Raw genomic sequence first — 19,816 nt, 5'->3', positions numbered from 1 at the left:
TGGCTGTAACCAAGGAAACCATCATGGAGGCCAATAGGCGATAATGGCAGTGACACAAAACTTAATTAGCAATTGAGATATATATGTGAGTGACACTTTTGGACTTGGTAATAATTTATAGTGTGATTTGCTAAAAGAAAGAAGAAGAAGATTTATTAAAAGGGTTAAAAAGTAAGGGGAATGCATGGTTGACATGTGTTGTGAGGATTAGTCCTTGTAGCTTCAGGTTGCCATTCATTTAAATAGTCTCATATGCCACGTTGTGTCTCATACTACATTTGTGATTTGTGTAGAGAATATTAGAATGTGTTTAAAAGATTCCTTATGCCCTAAATATCATGATGACCAATAGGCCAATGCTGCAACTAGAGAAGTATTAAGTTTGTGAAAGGGTGGTTTCAATTAGCTCAATTCAATAGAAATAGAATTTGAGTTTTTCTTATATATCTATATATATATATATAAATCTATTAACATCTTAGAGCCTGTTAAAATGGAAGTCTAATATTTATTGTTGTTACGTTCTTATTAAGTCACATTAGCGTAGTATTTTGGGTCACTTTGATTTATTCCAGTCCACTTTGATCCATTTGGTTTACTTTGGTCTATTTCCATATATTTTGGTCCAATTTGGTTTATTCGGTCCAGTTTGATCCATTTTGGTCATATTTGATCCAATTCGGTCCAATTTGGTCCAAGGCCCACTTCGGTCCACTTTGGAGTATTCGGTCCATTTAAATCTAATTCGGTCTATTTTGGTCTAGTCCGAAGAATGAGAAATTTAAAACTTTAAAATTTTAGTTTTTTTTTTTTTTTTTTTGGATTTGTTTAGAATATAACTATAAAACCCAAATAATATCATTAGTTAGGCAAAGTTTCAAAGTAATTGGGTTTCTAACAATTCGAGTCCAGAGAATTTGATTTTGGAGAGCTAAACTGGACAAACTTTTTACGTAGGCCTGGAAATTGAGTTCATTGGACTCGGTTTTTGTACAAGAAAATCGAGTTTGCTGGACTCGATTTTTGTTCAAACACAAACACTATGCATGAATAACTTAACCCCTGTTTTACTCTCCACAAAACAGAGCACCGAATCACTGAAATTATGCCAAGTAAAATGGACCACTAAAAATTCTTTGTATAAATTCTGTGTTAAGGGTGGTTTTGGGGTTTGGGTCAGAGACTACTACAATGGACCACTTCTTAATTCACAAAGGAAAAAATCAAAGGAAAATAAAAGAAATCCTCATGTATGGCATGTATAAAATAGGACAAAATTCGGAATAAAAATTAAAAGGGACCCCTGGATGTTTTCATTTGCAAATCAATACATGTCGGCATGTCGCAATAGCTTCTAATAATTTCTCTCTTTACATTGCACACTTGGGAATTAAAATTAGTAAATTACTCATCTCAGATTTTCTTTTATTATTATTTATTTGTAGAGTCAAATTAGAATGCTTTGCAGCCACGGTAAAAAAAATTAGAATGCTTGGCATAATTTCAGTGATTCGGTATGCTCTGTTTTGTGGAGAGTAAAATAGGGTTTAAGTTATTCATGTGTGGTGTCCGTGTGTGAACAAAAACCGAGTCCAACAGACTCGATTTTTTTGTACAAAAACCGAGTCCAATGAACTCGATTTCCAGGCCTATGTGAAAAGCTTGTCCAGCTTAGCTCTCCAAAATCGAGTCCTCTGGACTCGAATTGTTAGAAACCCAATTACTTTCAAACGTTGCCTAACTAATGATATTGTTTGGATTTTATAGTTATATTCTAAAAAATCTAAAAAATCCTTTTTTTTTAGAAGAAAAAGTTTTAGTTGTACCAAAAAAAATTAGAAAAATAAAATTTATAATAATAATATTTAGAAGAATATGGACCACTTCAAAAAAAATAATATCAATAAAAAACACTAAAAATAATAAAATTATATAATATATATATTTATTTATTTACAATAAAATTTAGAGAATAAATTATATATATATATATATATTCCCATGCATAGCTGCAACTAGTTTTTTTTTTTGAGAAAACTAACCCAACCGTGAGAGTATTATTAAATCTTATTCAAATCAAAGTTGTAAATAGCAGAAATGTCTGGAGGAATAGACTCCATCCAGACTACAAATGATTCAGTCTCAAAGGCTCATCTAGCAAGCATATGAGCAACACTATTTCCTAATCAACGAACATGACAGAAAAGAATATCCTGGAAAACAGCAGCAACAGCTTTGATATCCTGGATAATGTGACCATAAGAGGAGCTGCAGCTAGTTAGTATAAAAAGGAAACAATGAGAAGATCATTCTACCTTATACTTTATCCTATTATGGCTCTAATTAAATGTCCTCCCATTTATGCAACGTACATAAAAATGGAACTAAATCTGTCAATTCTTTTGCCTTTTCATCTTTTCTTGTAGGCCAAAATAATAAGGCAGAGAGGGCAGAGCTGATTTTTAGTTTATGAACAAAAAAAAAACTAGAAAACAATCTTTCGGGAACTTGATGCGATTCTCTATATGGTAATTTAATTGGAGAACAAGAATCAAGGATTTGATATAATGGGATGTTGCCTAATGAATATTTAGCTGGATATTGCCAGATACATTTGTATATAGTTAATTTAAAGTTTTTTTTTTTTTTTTTTGAGAAAGATAATTAATTTAAAGTTGAATTTTAATTTGATTTCCGATTTCCATACTAGCATTCCTTTCATCATGGGATATGATTATTCAGTCCACAATATCAAAGGTTTTGAGTTATAAAATTCTTTGTACAGACTTACAGAACAGTTACAGTGACTGGAATTTGAAAGAATATTATTATCAAATTCTCAAAAATTTCATTAAAAAAACCTATTTACTATTTAGCCAACTTGAAATCACAATTGCCATCTCTGTTTCAAGTTGAGTCTAAATTGGAATATTGAGAAGAATTTGCATAACAATATACAACACCATAGGCACATCTAAAATCATCAAACACGATTGGTTCCAAAAAAGAAAACCCAAATATATAATCCAAATAATGTGCACAAAATGCTCTTCTTTTTTAATAAATCAGATCATCACATAAGGCATAAATAAATTGGAATTAGAAATCCAAGAATAAAGAAATACAAACATAAGAAAACTCAAGAACACCCAAANTTGTAAGAATAGAGAGATGGAAATTACTTTTAGAAATTGTTTAATTTTAAGGGAGAACAAATTATTTACAATAAAATTTAGAGAATAAATTATATATATATATATATATTCCCATGCATAGCTGCAACTAGTTTTTTTTTTTGAGAAAACTAACCCAACCGTGAGAGTATTATTAAATCTTATTCAAATCAAAGTTGTAAATAGCAGAAATGTCTGGAGGAATAGACTCCATCCAGACTACAAATGATTCAGTCTCAAAGGCTCATCTAGCAAGCATATGAGCAACACTATTTCCTAATCAACGAACATGACAGAAAAGAATATCCTGGAAAACAGCAGCAATAAGAAAACTCAAGAACACCCAAAAAAGATGTAATCTTTATTCCCTCACTAAAGCTCTATACCTTAACTAGTTTTTATTAAACATCTAGTACAAGTAATAGGCAACAAGTGACACAAGAGAAGCACCAACAAAAGAACCAACAACTGGGAAAGTAGCTGAGGCACCACTGCTTGGTCCTGGTGCTGGAGCTGGAGCTGGAGTTGGGGAGTAATGATGATGATGATGGTGATGATGGCCTTCATGAGCCAACACTGCACTCATTGAGGCAACAAAGAAAAGAACAGCACACAGGATCTTCACCATTTCCATTGAGGCAGGAGTGCAATCTTGCAAATAAATGTGAGGATTATTATATCACCAACAATTCACCTTTGGTATTTGCGGGCTGTTGAATGAGGGCTGGGATTGAGGGGAATTTTATAGGAGATAACTGAGATTTTTTTTTGGAAGGAAAAAAGGAGCTGATTTTAAGTTTCCTTTTTTAAACATTTTATTTGGTAGGGTAATGATTACTTGATTTTGTTTGGTAAGGGGGTCAAGGATATAAAAGGTTTTTAAATTAATGATTTTTGAGGTTTTAAAATTCTTTTTGAGAAGAAAAATTGATAATTTTGAGGTTTTAAACTTGATTTCTGGTAAAGTTTGTACAAGAAAAAAAAAATTTGGTGGGTGTGCGGTATGCCTTTAATTATCTTGAGTGGTATCTCAGTAATAAATGTAAACAACATTCGTCATATTTACATTTGGGATTTGTGAATGTGAATTTCATCTCATATGTATCTGTTTGGGCCGTTCATGAATGCGAATTCCTTTAGTATATAAGATAATTGTCAAGTAAGTAAAAACTAATTGGTGTCTTAATCTAATGATAAAGAACAATTATCAGAATTGGACATCATAAGTTAAAACTCTTTTAAAATAATAAAAAAAGATGATTATCACATAATTTGTATAAGATAATTAAACTTTGTTTGGATACCGCTTATTGCTGAAAACTAAAAACTTATTGCTAAAAATACTGTAGCAAAATAATTTTTAAATGTGTGAATAGTGTTGTGAGACCTAAATTTATATTGAAATCTGTGTTTGAATGACTTTTGTGGGTCCGTGAATAGTATTCAATTTTAAAACATTGCCGTAGGTCTTCATTTTAAACATGAACAGTAGCCATGGGAAACACAAAACGCAGATGTGGGAAACACATCGTGCAATCCAAACTCACACTAAGTGTGCATTTGCCAACAGGATAAATTATATTTCAGCTGCATTTGGCCTTTTTTTGGTCACACGACATTGTTCATGGGACTACCAAATTCAGCAAAAAGCGCATACCGATGTATTTTTGGGTCCTACAGCACTATTCACACCTTTAAAAATTATTTTGTTATAATATATTCAGTGATAAGTTTTTAATTTTTTTGCAAATAAGTAGTATCTCAACAAGCTCTAAAGTGTTGATTAAGCCATTTATGAGAACTTCTACAGATATAAAAAATGCCTTAGAGCATTCTCATCAGGTGTATCAAATGCCAAATATTTGGCATTTGACACACCAAATACAAAAAACAGAGCATCATGAGGTGTGCTATATGTGCTAAAAATTTGAGATATGCTATAGTACACTTTCATTTTTGACATGGTGCGGACTGGAATGCCAAACACTGTTTGGCTTATTTAATTTGTTTTTTTTTCTCTCTCTCTCTCTCTCTTCATTTATCACTCTTTCTTCTCTCTCTTTATTTTTTTCTTCTTTCTTTCTCCGCCTCACTTCATCTTCTCAGTTTCACCTCTTTTCCTTTTTTTTTTTTCTTCTTCTTTCAAATAAAATTTAGAGAATAAATTATATATATATATATATATATTCCCATGCATAGCTGCAACTAGTTTTTTTTTTTGAGAAAACTAACCCAACCGTGAGAGTATTATTAAATCTTATTCAAATCAAAGTTGTAAATAGCAGAAATGTCTGGAGGAATAGACTCCATCCAGACTACAAATGATTCAGTCTCAAAGGCTCATCTAGCAAGCATATGAGCAACACTATTTCCTAATCAACGAACATGACAGAAAAGAATATCCTGGAAAACAGCAGCAACAGCTTTGATATCCTGGATAATGTGACCATAAGAGGAGCTGCAGCTAGTTAGTATAAAAAGGAAACAATGAGAGATCATTCTACCTTATACTTTATCCTATTATGGCTCTAATTAAATGTCCTCCCATTTATGCCAACGTACATAACAATGGTAACTAAGTCTGTCAATTCTTTTGCCTTTTCATCTTTTCTTGTAGGCCAAAATAATAAGGCAGAGAGGCAGAGCTGATTTTTAGTTATATGAACAAAAAAAAAACTAGAAAACAAATCTTTCTGGAACTTGATGCGATTCTCTATATGGTAATATTAATTGGAGAACAAGAATCAAGGGATTTGATATAAATGGGATGTTGCCTAATGAATATTTAGCTGGATATTGCCAGATACATTTGTATATAGTTAATTTAAAGTTTTTTTTTTTTTTTTTGAGAAAGATAATTAATTTAAAGTTGAATTTTAATTTGATTTCCGATTTCCATACTAGCATTCCTTTCATCATGGGATATGATTATTCAGTCCACAATATCAAAGGTTTTGAGTTATAAAATTCTTTGTATAGACTTACAGAACAGTTACAGTGACTGGAATTTGAAAGAATATTATTATCAAATTCTCAAAAATTTCATTAAAAAAACCTATTTACTATTTAGCCAACTTGAAATCACAATTGCCATCTCTGTTTCAAGTTGAGTCTAAATTGGAATATTGAGAAGAATTTGCATAACCAATATACAAACCATAGGCACATCTAAAATCATCAAACACGATTGGTTCCAAAAAAGAAAACCCAAATATATAATCCAAATAATGTGCACAAAATGCTCTTCTTTTTTAATAAATCAGATCATCACATAAGGCATAAAATAAATTGGAATTAGAAATCCAAGAATAAAGAAATACAAATATAAGAAAACTCAAGAACACCCAAAAAAGATGTAATCTTTATTCCCTCACTAAAGCTCTATACCTTAACTAGTTTTTATTAAACATCTAGTACAAGTAATAGGCAACAAGTGACACAAGAGAAGCACCAACAAAAGAACCAACAACTGGGAAAGTAGCTGAGGCACCACTGCTTGGTCCTGGTGCTGGAGCTGGAGCTGGAGTTGGGGAGTAATGATGATGATGATGGTGATGATGGCCTTCATGAGCCAACACTGCACTCATTGAGGCAACAAAGAAAAGAAAAGCACAAAGGATCTTCACCATTTCCATTGAGGCAGGAGTGCGTGAAAGGCAAAATTTGCAAATAAATGTGAGGATTATATCACCAGCAATTCACCTTTGGTATTTGGGGGCTGTTGAACAATGAGGGTTGGGATTGAGGGGAATTTTATAGGAGATAACTGAGATTTTTTTTTGGAAGGAAAAAAGGAGCTGATTTTAAGTTTCCATTTTTAAACATTTTATTTGGTAGGCTTATGATTACTTGATTTTGTTTGGTAAGAGGGTCAAGGATATAAAAGGTATTTAAATTAATGTTTTTTGAGGTTTTAAAATTCTTTTTGAGAAGAAAAATAGATAATTTTGAGGTTTTAAACTTGATTTCTGGTAAAGTTTGTACAAGAAAAAAAATTTTTGGTGGGTGTGCGGTATGCTTTTAATTATCTTGAGTGGTATCTCAGTAATAAATGTAAACAACATTCGTCATATTTACATTTGAGGTTTGTGAATGTGAATTTCATCTCATGTGTATTTGTTTGGGCAATTCATGAATGTGAATTCCTTTAGTATATAAGACAATTGTCATGTAAGTAAAAACTAATTGGTGTCTTAATTTAATGATAAAGAATAATGATTGAACATCATAAATCAAAATTTTTCAAAAATAAAAAAAGACGGTTATCGCATAATTTGTATAAGATAATTAAACCTTGTAAGTGTTGATTAAGCAATTTATAAGAACTTCTACGGATGGCAAAAATGCCTTATCTCATTAGACTCACTTTGTTTCACGTGGGTTATTTTATTTTATTTGGTGAGGTGATGGGGTGGAGACGTTTTTCTCTTCCAATAAGTTGAATTTTAAACTTTAAAATTACTCTTTTATTCTAAAAAAGTTACAATTAAAAGATGCCAGGAGGACTTTAGAGATCCTATTTGTCTCTTTACATTGTTTTTTCTTTTTGTGTGGAAAATTGTACTTTGAAGTTTAAACATCTAATTTAGGAATAAAATAAATTAAATCTTGTAATTTTAATAGTAACATTACTTTTTTTTTTTTTGAAAAGTAACAAATTAGTTACTCTTTTTTTTTTTAATATAATTTTATTTTATAAAAATTTTATTGCTTACAACAAGGGAGGAGGGAACCCAAGCTTTTCTGTGATAACACTGAATCAAAAGTCTCTTGGTCACTAACACAGTTACTTGGATAGTTGATTTTGTGCTGAAGTTTCTTTTTCCAGTTATTAAATTCATTCGTAACGGTTGTTCCAACTTCCAAGATCAGAAAATAATGAAAATAGTCTTTATGTGATAATTGGGGCATTTCCCAGGGAAGTGTCATATGTTTTGTGTTCTTGCACTTTTAAAAGGCTGAATAGAATGGATTTTTTTTGCAGCCTATTAGTATGGGTCCTCATCAAAATTTTCCCCAGACCAAATGCATGTTCCGTGGCTTAGTCTTTGTCTCTACTCTATGCTAGCCAGCCACTTATCCAACAAAGAGGATAACAAACAGGTTTAGAAGTGGGATAAATGTTGTGCATACACATGTGAGTAAAATCTTACATTAAATATATGCTAATGACAAGCGTGGGTAGTTAATATAACATGGAAAAAACTTTATAGATGTTTTAAGGANAGTCCCAAAAAAATTGGTTTAAGCTTTTGCATTAAATGATGTTCCTATATATTATGTTTTGGAGAGTCCCTAAAACAATCTATAAATTTGATAATTTAGATAAAGATCCTCAAGAAGGCTATAAAATTCCTAAAACCTTAATCAACAAAATCCAGGATACTGATTTTTACAATGGTTGAATACAATTTTGTGATTTACTATTCATATGAATATTGCAATAAAATGTTATGTAATGTTATATTAATTACTCAATTAAGAGTCTTCCCTAATTTTTATCCTCAACAATAAATTAACCACGATTTTTTTTTAAAAAAATCTATAAATTGGATAATTTAATTGAATTAAGATCTTCAAATGGGCTATAAAATTCCTAAAACCTTAACTAAAATGATAAAATCTAAAATACTCATTTTACAATGGATGAATAAAATTTTAGGAGTTACTTTTCATATGAGTAATGCATTCAAATGTTGAGAAAGGAATTTTCTGAAAATATATGATTTTTAACAACATTTGAAAAGCATGCACAACTTGTACAAAAAATAAATTAAAAGAAGTCATGCATAATCCAAGATTTTATAACCTATTAGAATGTTTTTCCATAGTATCAAATCATTCATGCATAGTACGTGCATAAAAGAAATATATAAAAAACTCTAAGAAAGAAAAGTTAAAAGGAAATCTAAAGAGAAGATTAGACCAAAAAATTAGTAATATATTCTCATTAATCTTGTAAAATATTCTTCTTCTTGAAGCTCCCTCTTTCTTCAATTTCCCATTTTCTCTCTTTCATAAATATCTAAATCTAGTGCAAGTAGTAGGCCACAAATGACACAAGAGAAGCACCAACCAAAGAACCAACAGCAGGCAAGCCAGCTGAGGCTCCACTGCTTGGTCCAGCTGCAGGTGCAGCCTGTGCAGGTGCAGGAGCTGGTGAGCTCGTATGATGATGGTTATGAGCCAACACTGCACTAAGTGAGGCAGCGGCGAAGAGCACAGCACAAGCGATCTTCTTCATCTCCATTGTGGTGAAGCGTGATCGGCAAGAAACTCAGATACAGATTAATTTGAAGAGTTTTCACCTATTGATGCCTTTAGAATTCGCAGCCTATTCAATGAGTTGGGGTTGAGAGGCATATATAGGGAGAGGGTTGAGCTTTTTTTGGAATGAAAGGTTGTGGTTGTTTGATTTCTTAGCCTTCTATATTTAACAATTTTGTTTTGGAAGGACTTCATTTACGCGGGTTGTTTTTACATATCAGAATCATCTAGAATTTTTAGAGTAACTATATGAAATTCTTAAAATATTGTTCATCTATTGTGAAATGAGTGGATTAAATTTTGTTACATCGTTAAAATTTAGTATGCGTTTGATATTGGCTTAAAAAATTAGTTTTTTTTTTAATACTATTTAGCTTATTTTTGCTGCTATTCATGGATTTCATTGCACTTTTTGGTATCATTCATGGGTCCAACTATACTATTTCAGTTACTTTTTAGTTTTATCCACAGTACTTTTAGCAAAAAATTTTCAGTTTAAGCTAAATAAGTTATTTCCAAATGGACCCTTAATATGTATTTAAATTATTGACGAAATGACAAAATCAAATCCAATCACTTCAAAATGAATTGATAGAATTTTAGGAACTATATGGTGCTTTACCCTAACAACTTTCGAGGATGTTAATCTATTTTTACATGTACGAGGATGTTAAAATGAAAGTGATTTAGCTTATTGGTTTAAGCGTGTTTTGTGGTAATGTTTGTTAGAGCAAAACGGGTGGAATAGAGAATTAAATGATTAAGAGGGATTGAGATCAGGTGCAATATCTAGGGTATAGCTTTAGATTGTTGAAATTGAGAGTTGATTCTCAATCATTGAATAAAAAAGTGAAAAAAGTTATAAAAAAAAATTCAAGTTAAAAAAAAAAAAGTAGTAAAACTTTGTTGTGAGTGAAAATGGTGTAACTGCAATGAGTGCAATACCCTAGTAATTGCACCCAATCCAAGTCCAATTAAGGGTGAATTGAAAACAACATTCTAGACGAAAAATTTAGACCCTCATTGAAGTCAACCATGCATGAGAGCAGGGTACAGTTGGTGAGAGTTCCATAGTATATAGAAAGCATGTTTAAGGCAAGGCAAAGAGGTGAACCATGTTGTTTGAAGCATTCAAGTGAGATTGGGACTGCATATATATTACATGAATCAGTTATTTGCGTGGTCATGTACAATGCTGAGATGACTAGACTCTCCAAAGAATGGCATAGGGCCTCGAGCCAATATATATATAAACAATGGGCATGGGCCCAATAAAAAAAAAATCTATAAGAATAAATAGGTATAAATAACTATTTTAGAGCATTCACATCAGCTCTTCTAAATTTTTTGTCTATTTTACATGAAAAAACCTCATCTTTTTATTTTACACTATCACTTTTACAAAACACTCACATCAGTTTATCTATTTTACAAGATATTTCAATAAAATATTATTCTACACAATGTTTTTATTATTTTCCTCAACTACTTCACCTATATATGCGCCCTCTCTCTCTCTTCTGAACAGATCACCTCTCTCTCTCTCTCTCTCTCTCTTTCTCTCTCTCTCTCTTTTCTTCCTTCTCTCATTCCCTCTCTCTTTTATTCCTTCTCTCACCGGCTGATCCAGATCGTCTCAGTCCTTCTCTCTTTTCTTCCTTCTCTCACCAGTCGATCCAGATCGTCTCATTCCTTCTCTCTTTTCTTCCTTTTCTCATCGGCTGATCCAGATCGTTCCACGCTCCATGCTTCACCGACCTACCCACAAGCTCCGATCAAGCGAGACCCACGAGCTCTGACAACCCAGAACCTTTCTTCACCTGCCGATCCACGCTCCACAAGCACCGATCCACGCTCCACGCTTCACCGGCCTACCCACGAGCTTCGATCAAGCGAGACCCACGAGCTCCGGCGATCCAGATCCTTTCTTCGCTGGCCGATCCACGCTTCACACTTCATCGGCCGACCCACGAGCTCCGGCGACCCAGATCGTTTCGATAAGCACTGATCTCTCTGTCCGTTTGGGTTTGTTTGTGTGTGGGTGTGTTTGTGTGTGGGTTTGTTTGGGTTAATTTTCAGTTGATTCTGGCCGTTTGGGTTTGTTTGTGTGTGTGTGTGTTTGTGTGTGGGTTTGTTTGGGTTCATTTTCAGTTGATTCTGGCGTGCTGGATGTTGTAATGGTTGGGGAAGAGAGGTAGGAGATAAGAGTCAGTTAGAGAGAAGGGAGAAAAAATTATTAAAAAATTAAATACACGAGCTACAGTGCCTGTGTAAATTTACACGAGTACTGTAGCTCATTGATAATTTTTCACAAGTTTACATAATTTTAAAAGGACTGATGTGGAGTATTTTTTGGTTCAAAATGTGTAAAAGTGATCAAAATGTGTATTTTACACATTTATGCAAGAGCTGATGTGAATGCTCTTAGTCATTTGCTTTCACCATGGCTAATTACTTATATATCGTGCTTTTGTTTTTTTCATTTTCGTTGGGGATGATTTGTACTTAGAGAGTGTCTTTGTTAGAGTTATATTAGCGCCCATTAGTAATGGGCTGATATATCTCTAAGAGTCCTCTAAGTCGTATGCCTTTTAGCTGATCAACAAAGGGAATAGATCGCAGTTGTAAGGTACCCTAAAGAAAATGGTAATGAAAAAAATGACAATTGAAGTGAATTTTACTACGCAGAAGATCCCACTCAATTTGCCGTTCTGCTACTAGGTACTGCTTCTATATTTAGAGAATAAATTGATTTCTTAGTGAAGTAAGAGCATCCACAATAGTGGAGCTAAAAATTTAGCTATTTGACATTACAAAAAGTTACTTTATTTATTTTACCTACTCACATGCTGCAACAGTGGATCTAAATTTAGAGAATAAATTGTTATTTTAGCTTTTAAACAATAAAATAATATAAACATCATAATAAAATAATATATCTATTACAATAAATAACAATCACAACCATCCGCAACCGCTATAGCTGCCACTACCGCCACCGCCACCGACTCTTCCACCGCCAACGCCAATGCCACCGCTGCCACCGCTGACTCTTCCACCACCACTGTCACTACCACCACTGCCATCGCAACTGCTACCACCATTGCAATCGCCACCATTAAAAAAATTATTTTTTTCTCTCACAAATATTAGATAGTAATAATCTACCACTTAAAATTTATTACAAAAATATTGTGGTAACATTTTTTAATTTTAATTTCTTATTATTCTTTATTTTATTTTTTTGGTTTCATCCAAATACACGTTTCTTTCTTTTCTTTTCTTTTTTCCTCTTTTTTTTTCTCCTCCACACACGTATACTCCTCTTATCTCCTCCACATGCTTTAGCTTTGTCTCTCAAAGGTAAAATGAATCCCATCCAAAGCACCACAGAACCAAAAACCAAAACCAAATTCCAAACCCTTTTTGAGCAAAAAGCAACAGAAATCAAATAATCAAAAACAAGACCCCCAAATCTTTCCCACAGTTCCAACCACAAGAACCACTTCTCAAAAACCTGCCATGATTTGATCCCTCAACTCCACCCCAAATGGGTTTTTCCTCAAAACCCTTTTCCCTTATCCTTTATTCTCTGATTTTCCTTACCAATTTGGAGCTTATCCCACTTGCCAAATTTGTTTCTAATACAGATTTAGTTTACAAGGGGTGTGCAAAGCAAGCCTTTTTAGATCCAATTGGGGTTTACTCACAAATACTCTAGCAGAGAGATAGGGGCGGAGAACGAAGAGATCAATTGGCGTTGTTGGCGTTGGGCAGGGGCTTGGGTCGGCGGCGAGTGGAGGAATTGAAGCTTGCAACAGGAAGAAATGGAGAGTGTGAGGACCGACTGAGGGGAGAGAGGAGCAACAAGAAATGGGAAAGGACGAGAAAGAGAAAAAAAATTCTAACCATCAGTGTGAACACAAAATAAAATAATATATATTTTTTTACCTTTGAACTACAGTGCACATCTATCTTTAGATGTGCACTGTAGCTGAGAAGCCAAATGTTTTGGCTATAGCTCCACTGCTACAGCTCCAATTTTGTGATTGGTGGTGCTAAAAATAGCAATATAGCTATTTAGCACTACTGTTGTGAATGCTCTAAGAAGCAAACTATTGTTACTTGATCGACTACTAAGGTTAAATATCGTGTCGTAGATTACACCACTATTGAACACATTTGTTTGCACTCTCTTAACAAGCACATGACATCTCTATTTCTACCATCACATCAATTTGCTGTGATACTCAGAGTGCTATTTAGATGTCAAGAGTTTTGTAATTTAATGACATAGTAATTCTCTTTTATTAAGAGAGCCCGTGTTTGAATTTCTCATTTCATCACTTCTATTTGTAACTGTAAAAAAATACAAAAACGAAAAAAAAATAGGGCTATATTAGTTTTTTTTTTTTTTTTTGAGAGAAAATGTAGAGCTATATTTAGATTGGTCACAATAACATTTTTTTTTTTAATTATATGAAAGGACACAACATATTAAGATTGATTGTTATTAAAAACCACATAAAATTTTATCAATTAAACTAATTAGGAGTTAGGATGCACGCTTATATGTAGAATTGGAGATTCCCTCACAGTCGAATCATTATGTACATTTTACCAAAAACAAAAGAGAATAGAATACTCCGTACAAAAAGTATAGTTTAATTATCTCGTTTCCTAAATGTGACATTAGTTTAATTGTTTTCAATCACATAAAAAAAAAAAAAAAGAGTTTAATTGTTTTTAAAGTTTTCAATCCAGGTAGTTGGCATCAATTTTATATGTCAAAGATTCTGTTCGAACCCATTGGCATAAATTTTAATACATCATATTCTGTATTTTATAGTTAGACTAATTTAAGGGTTAAAATGTTTTTGCTATAGCTCCACTGCTGCAGCTCCAATTTTGTGATTGGTGGTGCTAAAAATAGCAATATAGCTATTTAGCACCACTGTTGTGAATGCTCTAAGAAGCAAACTATCGTTACTTGATCAAGTACTAAGGTTAAATATCGTGTCGTAGATTACACCACTATTGAACACATTTGTTTGCACTCTCTTAACAAGCACATGACATCTCTATTTCTACCATCACATCAATTTACTGTGATACTCAAAGTGCTATTTAGATGTCAAGAGTTTTGTAATTTAATGACATAGTAATTCTCTTTTATTAAGAGAGCCTGTGTTTGAATTTCTCATTTCATCACTTCTATTTGTAACTGTAAAAAAATTCAAAAACGAAAAAAAAAATAGGGCTATATTAGTTTTTTTTTTGAGAGAAAATGTAGAGCTATATTTAGATTGGTCACAATAACTTTTTTTTTTTTAATTATATGAAAGGACACAACATATTAAGATTGATTGTTATTAAAAACCACATAAAATTTTATCAATTAAACTAATTAGGAGTTAGGATGCACGCTTATATGTAGAATTGGAGATTCCCTCACAGTCGAATCATTATGTACATTTTACCAAAAACAAAAGAGAATAGAATACTCCGTACAAAAAGTATAGTTTAATTATCTCGTTTCCTAAATGTGACATTAGTTTAATTGTTTTCAATCACATAAAAAAAAAAAAAAAGAGTTTAATTGTTTTTAAAGTTTTCAATCCAGGTAGTTGGCATCAATTTTATATGTCAAAGATTCTGTTCGAACCCATTGGCATAAATTTTAATACATCATATTCTGTATTTTATAGTTAGACTAATTTAAGGGTTCTGAGAATGGGTGCTTTTAAGGCATTTGTTAATAGATTATTTAAAAAATTTTTGATATTATTTTTATGGAAAATATAAAAAGTTGGGAAAAAATTTTAAAAATTTTCTATAAAAGTTTTTGGGTAAACTGCGTATTTGATTTCTATCATTTACATCATATTTCAATTTGGTCCCTAACCTTTCAACTGTGTCAATTTCATCTCTAACCTTTAATACTATGTTACCTTAGTCCTTATTGTTATCTCTTAGATGGATTAGATTGACACGACACTGAAATGTTAGAGACCAAATTGACATAATTGAAAAAGTATAAATTAAATTAAAATATGATATAAAAAATAGAAATGATAGTTTTTACCAAAAATATTTTTTAAAATATTTTCTAATACAATTTCCTTAGGTATCAGTATCAATTAACTTTTCCCATTATTTAAAGCTCCACTAATGGATTCTAGGATTATTTGAATGGTAGTTGTATAGGTTTGGTACAGCCAAATCCGCACGACTGTTTGAAAGTAAAACCCCAACCCCGACATATCTTTATCAGCTCAGTAAAAGCTCAATATCCTATTGGTTGATTGATCATAAAAGACAATAAATGTACGATTAATAATTGAATTGTGCTTATATAAGAACAGTTTCATTTCTCTGCCTTTTCATTTCCATGATAACTTCCACAATTTTGCACCTTTGGGCATGATAAATTTGTAAAATTCTTGTTCTTATAACTTTTTTTTTTTAGCTGGGTCTTGTTCTTATAACTTATATAAGTATATATTCCCAAGTCTTTGTTGAAACAAGATGAAATTGGAATTTTGACTTGGGCATACATACTTGAATGTTTCATTTCAAATGCTATCTAGCATCAGTTTCATTTCCCATCTCTATATCATGGCTAACTCCATCACAGTCAAGGTTCTTGATAATTGCTATCTCTCTCCCCCACCTAATTCAGCTCCACAAACCTCTCTCCCTCTAACCTTCTTTGACATACCATGGCTTTTCTTCTCTCCTGGCCAAACTTTGTACCTCTATGAATATCCCTGCTCAATTACTTATTTCACATCCACTGTCTTTCCAAACCTCAAGCACTCCCTCTCTTTGACCCTCCAGCAGTACTACCCTTTTGCTGGAAACCTCAAGTCACCACCAAAACCTGGCAAGCCGGAGCTTGTTTACACAGAAGGTGACAAGGTTCAGCTCACACTTGCTGAGTCAAGTGGGGATTTCAACCATCTTTCAGGTAATCATCCAAGAGATGTCAATGAATTCTACCAACTTGTGCCAAATTTGCCAACATGTTTCTCAGGTGAGAAACAATTAATTCCTTTGCTTGCTGTTCAAGTTACTGTTTTCCCAAATGCTGGAATCTGTATTGGACTCGCACACCACAATGTTGCTTGTGATGGAAGGACTTTTAACAATTTCATGAAGACTTGGGCTTGGTATTATAGTCTTGGTCCTCTTGGAGATTACTCTTCTCCCATCAAGTCTCTACCTTGTTATGATAGGTCAGTCATCATTGACACATGTGGGCTTGAGGCTATTTTCTTGAAGGATTGGTGGAACAGAAACTCTTCACAAGAAATTGTTGCTGTTGGTACTCAAACCAATGTAGATTTGTCCAACATGGTTAGAGCCACTTTTGTGATGAGTTTGAATGATATGGAGAGGATCAAGCAATGGATATTAGCTCAATGCAAAAGGAAAAATAAGTCACACCCAATACATTTATCACCAAGTGTATTAACTTGTGCATTTGTATGGGTTTGTTTGCTTAAAACCCAAGTGGGTGTGAATGAGAAATGTGTTGGTGAGGAACCAGTTTATTTTGGCTTTAATGCTGGAGGTCTTACTCGTTTGGAATATCCAGTGTCCACAACATATTTTGGAAATTGCATTGGGTTTGGCAGGGGAATGGCAAAGATGAATGAGTTACTAGAAGAAGATGGAATTATAGTTGCAGCTGAAGTGTTTGGAAACACTGTTAAGAGGTTAGACAAATCATTTTTTGGAGGGGCAGAGAAGTGGATTTCAGATTGGGAGGTGATGTTTGGATCTGAGCTGCATGTTATGGTTTCTGGGTCTCCAAAGTTGGATCTTTATGAGACTGATTTTGGGTGGGGGAGACCCAAAAAGATTGAGGAGATTTCAATTGACACTACCAGAGCCATTTCATTGACTGAGAGTAGAGATTTGGAGGGTGGCATTGAGGTTGGCTTAGCCCTACCTAAACCTGAGATGGATGCTTTTGTTACTTTGTACACTGAAGGTCTCAAGGCCCTTCCTTGATTCACTCCTGCTTCAATGTAAGTCTAGGATCACCAAAATTTTTCACAATTGCTTGTGCCTACTGTGATTCATGTATATAATCACTGAGTTGTGAAAAAAATTGTATCCTAGCATTGCTCTTCTTTCTTCAGGCTTGAGTGTGCAACATGTCCCTTATTTCTTTTCTGGGTAAGACGCTTAACATGTTCTAATTTGACCATAATTGCATTTGGGAATACACTTTACAAAGAGGACCCCACGAAGACATGTTCCAGTCAAAGTTTCAATAATTATGTTCCTTTCACCATGATTATTCCTTGGCACAATTCAGCAGTATTACTTTTTTATTTTTTGAAAATAACTTAGCAGTATTTTTCTAAGGTTAGGCAGAGGAGGATCCATGTCAAATTCCTTAAAATTTTCTCACTATTTTAAGATAAGAATCTACTTTTTAGCTTCACCTCCTTTAAAAATGCACTTACCTTATTTCTTATCATTTGTGGGTGAAACACTTGTTGTACTCAAGGACCTTGTACTAAGTGCTATGCTTTGTTGTCCATAGCCATATTTGTCAGTCATTAGAGGCTAGTCTTGTTAGATTTGAGATTGTTTTTAGAGTCAAGTTCGGAATTCAATACCAACACAAAGAAGACCAAGTTTATCACTTATCATTGCATTTTTGAGCCCAAAAAGGAATTAAAGCCTAAACTTCAAGGGCATGCAGACAAAGGTACTTTGATTTATATCCAATGGTAAAGCAGATAACAACATAGTGTAGATCCATCAGTAAAACAACATTTTTTTTTTTTTTTGCTAATATCAGTAAAACAACATTAAAGTAACTTGTGTTCAACAATATAGTAACAATAATTATAAAAGATAAAATGAAATAGAATAACAATAACACGATATATAAGTTCAGCAGTAATAAAGCATATGGATCCAACAGCTGTTAGCATAAATTTTTTTAATAAAATGAGAGTAAATTTGAGTGTGGTAAAGAGAAAGGGCATGACTACCAGTGATGCACAAGACTAAACTGGTTAGTTTCTATTGTCAATCACTAGCCAAAGTGGAGTGGGATTTTCCCACATAAACACTTTTCTTTGATTGAAGAGGTTTCGAGGGAAGTGAGGTGAAAGAAGGAAAATGAGTGGTTTTAATTTTTTTTTAGTGTATTTAAGCTTGGACAACAAGGTAGTTTTATGTGATAGATGAAGATATGACACACACACACACACACAAAAAAAAAAAAGAAAAAAAAAAAAGAGGACATGAGGGGATGAGAGAAATAATATGGGCTATGAGCCTTGGTTCATTGAGGAAACAAATGGACCATAAGTCCAATCATCCATGTAACAATAAATTAATGAGTCAGTGAGCCCAATTTGTAAAGCAAGAAAATGATATAAACTATAAGCCCATCTTGTGATGGAAAAAAATATGGGTAGTGAGCCTGTTTCATGAAGTGAATGAAATTTTTGGCCCATAACCTGACTCACTTAAAAGAAGAATCTCGGGGAAAAAAAACCCAATTGACGTAGTTGGATGAATGTTGGGCTTCAAATGAGCTTTGGCCCAAAACCTATCATTTTATAAAAAAAATCATGCTTGAGATGGCCTGAGTTGACTAATGAGATTATACCACGTGGCCTAAGAGTGAAAAAAAAGAAAAAGACCTCAAACATACTTATTAACTAGAATGTCATTTTTTTTCTTAAAAAAAAAAAAAAAAAAAAAAAAAAATTAAACCCGATATTTTAAAAATGAGTCTGATTAATGTATGCCCTTGGGCATATATAACAATATATTTTAAGAAAATTTTTATCGGGAATTAAAAAAACTGTCAAACTTTTTGATAATTTTTCAATTTCCGATAAATTTTTTCTAAAATGATTTACTAACATATAATCTAAGGGCATACATTAGTAAACCTTTTAAAAATTTCAAATTAAATGTAACTTATTTAAGTGTAACGACATTGTATTAGAGATTCAACATAGGCTAGGGGTTTAATTTGTAATATTTGAGTTAGTTTGTAACAATTTTTTTGAAATATAAAATTTAATTTGTTATTTTTAAAAACTGTATAGTTTAATTTATTATTTTAAAACTATAGGGTTTAAATTATTATAGACTTCTATGTACCATTAGTGCTGCAAAGGTTTTGGTGGTCTTATTGGTGTACCATGGTGGGGTCTTTGAATGGGTGAAGTCATAACAAGGTTGCCGTAGGGGAACTTGTGGCTGGATTGAATCCTTCCTTCGCGATGGAAATGCCTTTTCCCCCAACCCTACTAAGGGCAAGTAGCCACTCCGCAACAAAAGCGAAGCGAGCTGCCTAGTAGCGCGCATCCATTTCAGCTGGCTTCAAATAA

The 19,816-nt window shown here is 32.9% G+C and overlaps 4 protein-coding genes across 4 annotated transcripts; 1 reads left to right on the top strand and 3 right to left on the bottom strand.

Moving 5' to 3' along the window:
* Positions 1-3,582: 3,582 nt before the first annotated feature.
* On the bottom strand, positions 3,583-3,843 carry LOC111994218 (arabinogalactan protein 23-like). Its single transcript, XM_065777356.1, has one exon. It carries the CDS (start codon positions 3,805-3,807, stop codon positions 3,583-3,585), a length of 225 nt encoding a protein of 74 aa, XP_065633428.1. The 5' UTR covers positions 3,808-3,843.
* A 2,740-nt stretch (positions 3,844-6,583) lies between these two features.
* LOC111994216 (arabinogalactan protein 23-like) lies at positions 6,584-6,886 on the bottom strand. Its single transcript, XM_024026093.2, has one exon. The coding sequence runs from the start codon at positions 6,806-6,808 to the stop codon at positions 6,584-6,586; it is 225 nt and encodes a 74-aa protein (XP_023881861.2). The 5' UTR covers positions 6,809-6,886.
* Positions 6,887-9,093: 2,207 nt separating this feature from the next.
* Positions 9,094-9,531, bottom strand: LOC136061276 (arabinogalactan protein 23-like). The gene has a single exon (XM_065777355.1). The coding sequence runs from the start codon at positions 9,421-9,423 to the stop codon at positions 9,205-9,207; it is 219 nt and encodes a 72-aa protein (XP_065633427.1). The 5' UTR covers positions 9,424-9,531; the 3' UTR covers positions 9,094-9,204.
* Positions 9,532-15,846: 6,315 nt separating this feature from the next.
* Positions 15,847-17,713, top strand: LOC112036511 (anthocyanin 5-aromatic acyltransferase). The gene has a single exon (XM_024069348.2). It carries the CDS (start codon positions 16,020-16,022, stop codon positions 17,457-17,459), a length of 1,440 nt encoding a protein of 479 aa, XP_023925116.2. The 5' UTR covers positions 15,847-16,019; the 3' UTR covers positions 17,460-17,713.
* The last annotated feature ends 2,103 nt before the right edge of the window (positions 17,714-19,816 follow it).

The sequence above is a fragment of the Quercus suber genome, unplaced genomic scaffold, assembly GCF_002906115.3.
Source record: "Quercus suber isolate HL8 unplaced genomic scaffold, Cork oak 2.0 scaffold_154, whole genome shotgun sequence".
NCBI lineage: Eukaryota > Viridiplantae > Streptophyta > Magnoliopsida > Fagales > Fagaceae > Quercus > Quercus suber.
This window is presented reverse-complemented; position numbering and strand designations above follow the sequence as displayed.

Bases quoted from the DNA above. Each gene is read 5' to 3' on its own strand.
- LOC111994218 (XM_065777356.1), bottom strand. From the start codon at position 3,807: ATGGAAATGGTGAAGATCCTGTGTGCTGTTCTTTTCTTTGTTGCCTCA.
- LOC111994216 (XM_024026093.2), bottom strand. From the start codon at position 6,808: ATGGAAATGGTGAAGATCCTTTGTGCTTTTCTTTTCTTTGTTGCCTCA.
- LOC136061276 (XM_065777355.1), bottom strand. From the start codon at position 9,423: ATGGAGATGAAGAAGATCGCTTGTGCTGTGCTCTTCGCCGCTGCCTCA.
- LOC112036511 (XM_024069348.2), top strand. From the start codon at position 16,020: ATGCTATCTAGCATCAGTTTCATTTCCCATCTCTATATCATGGCTAAC.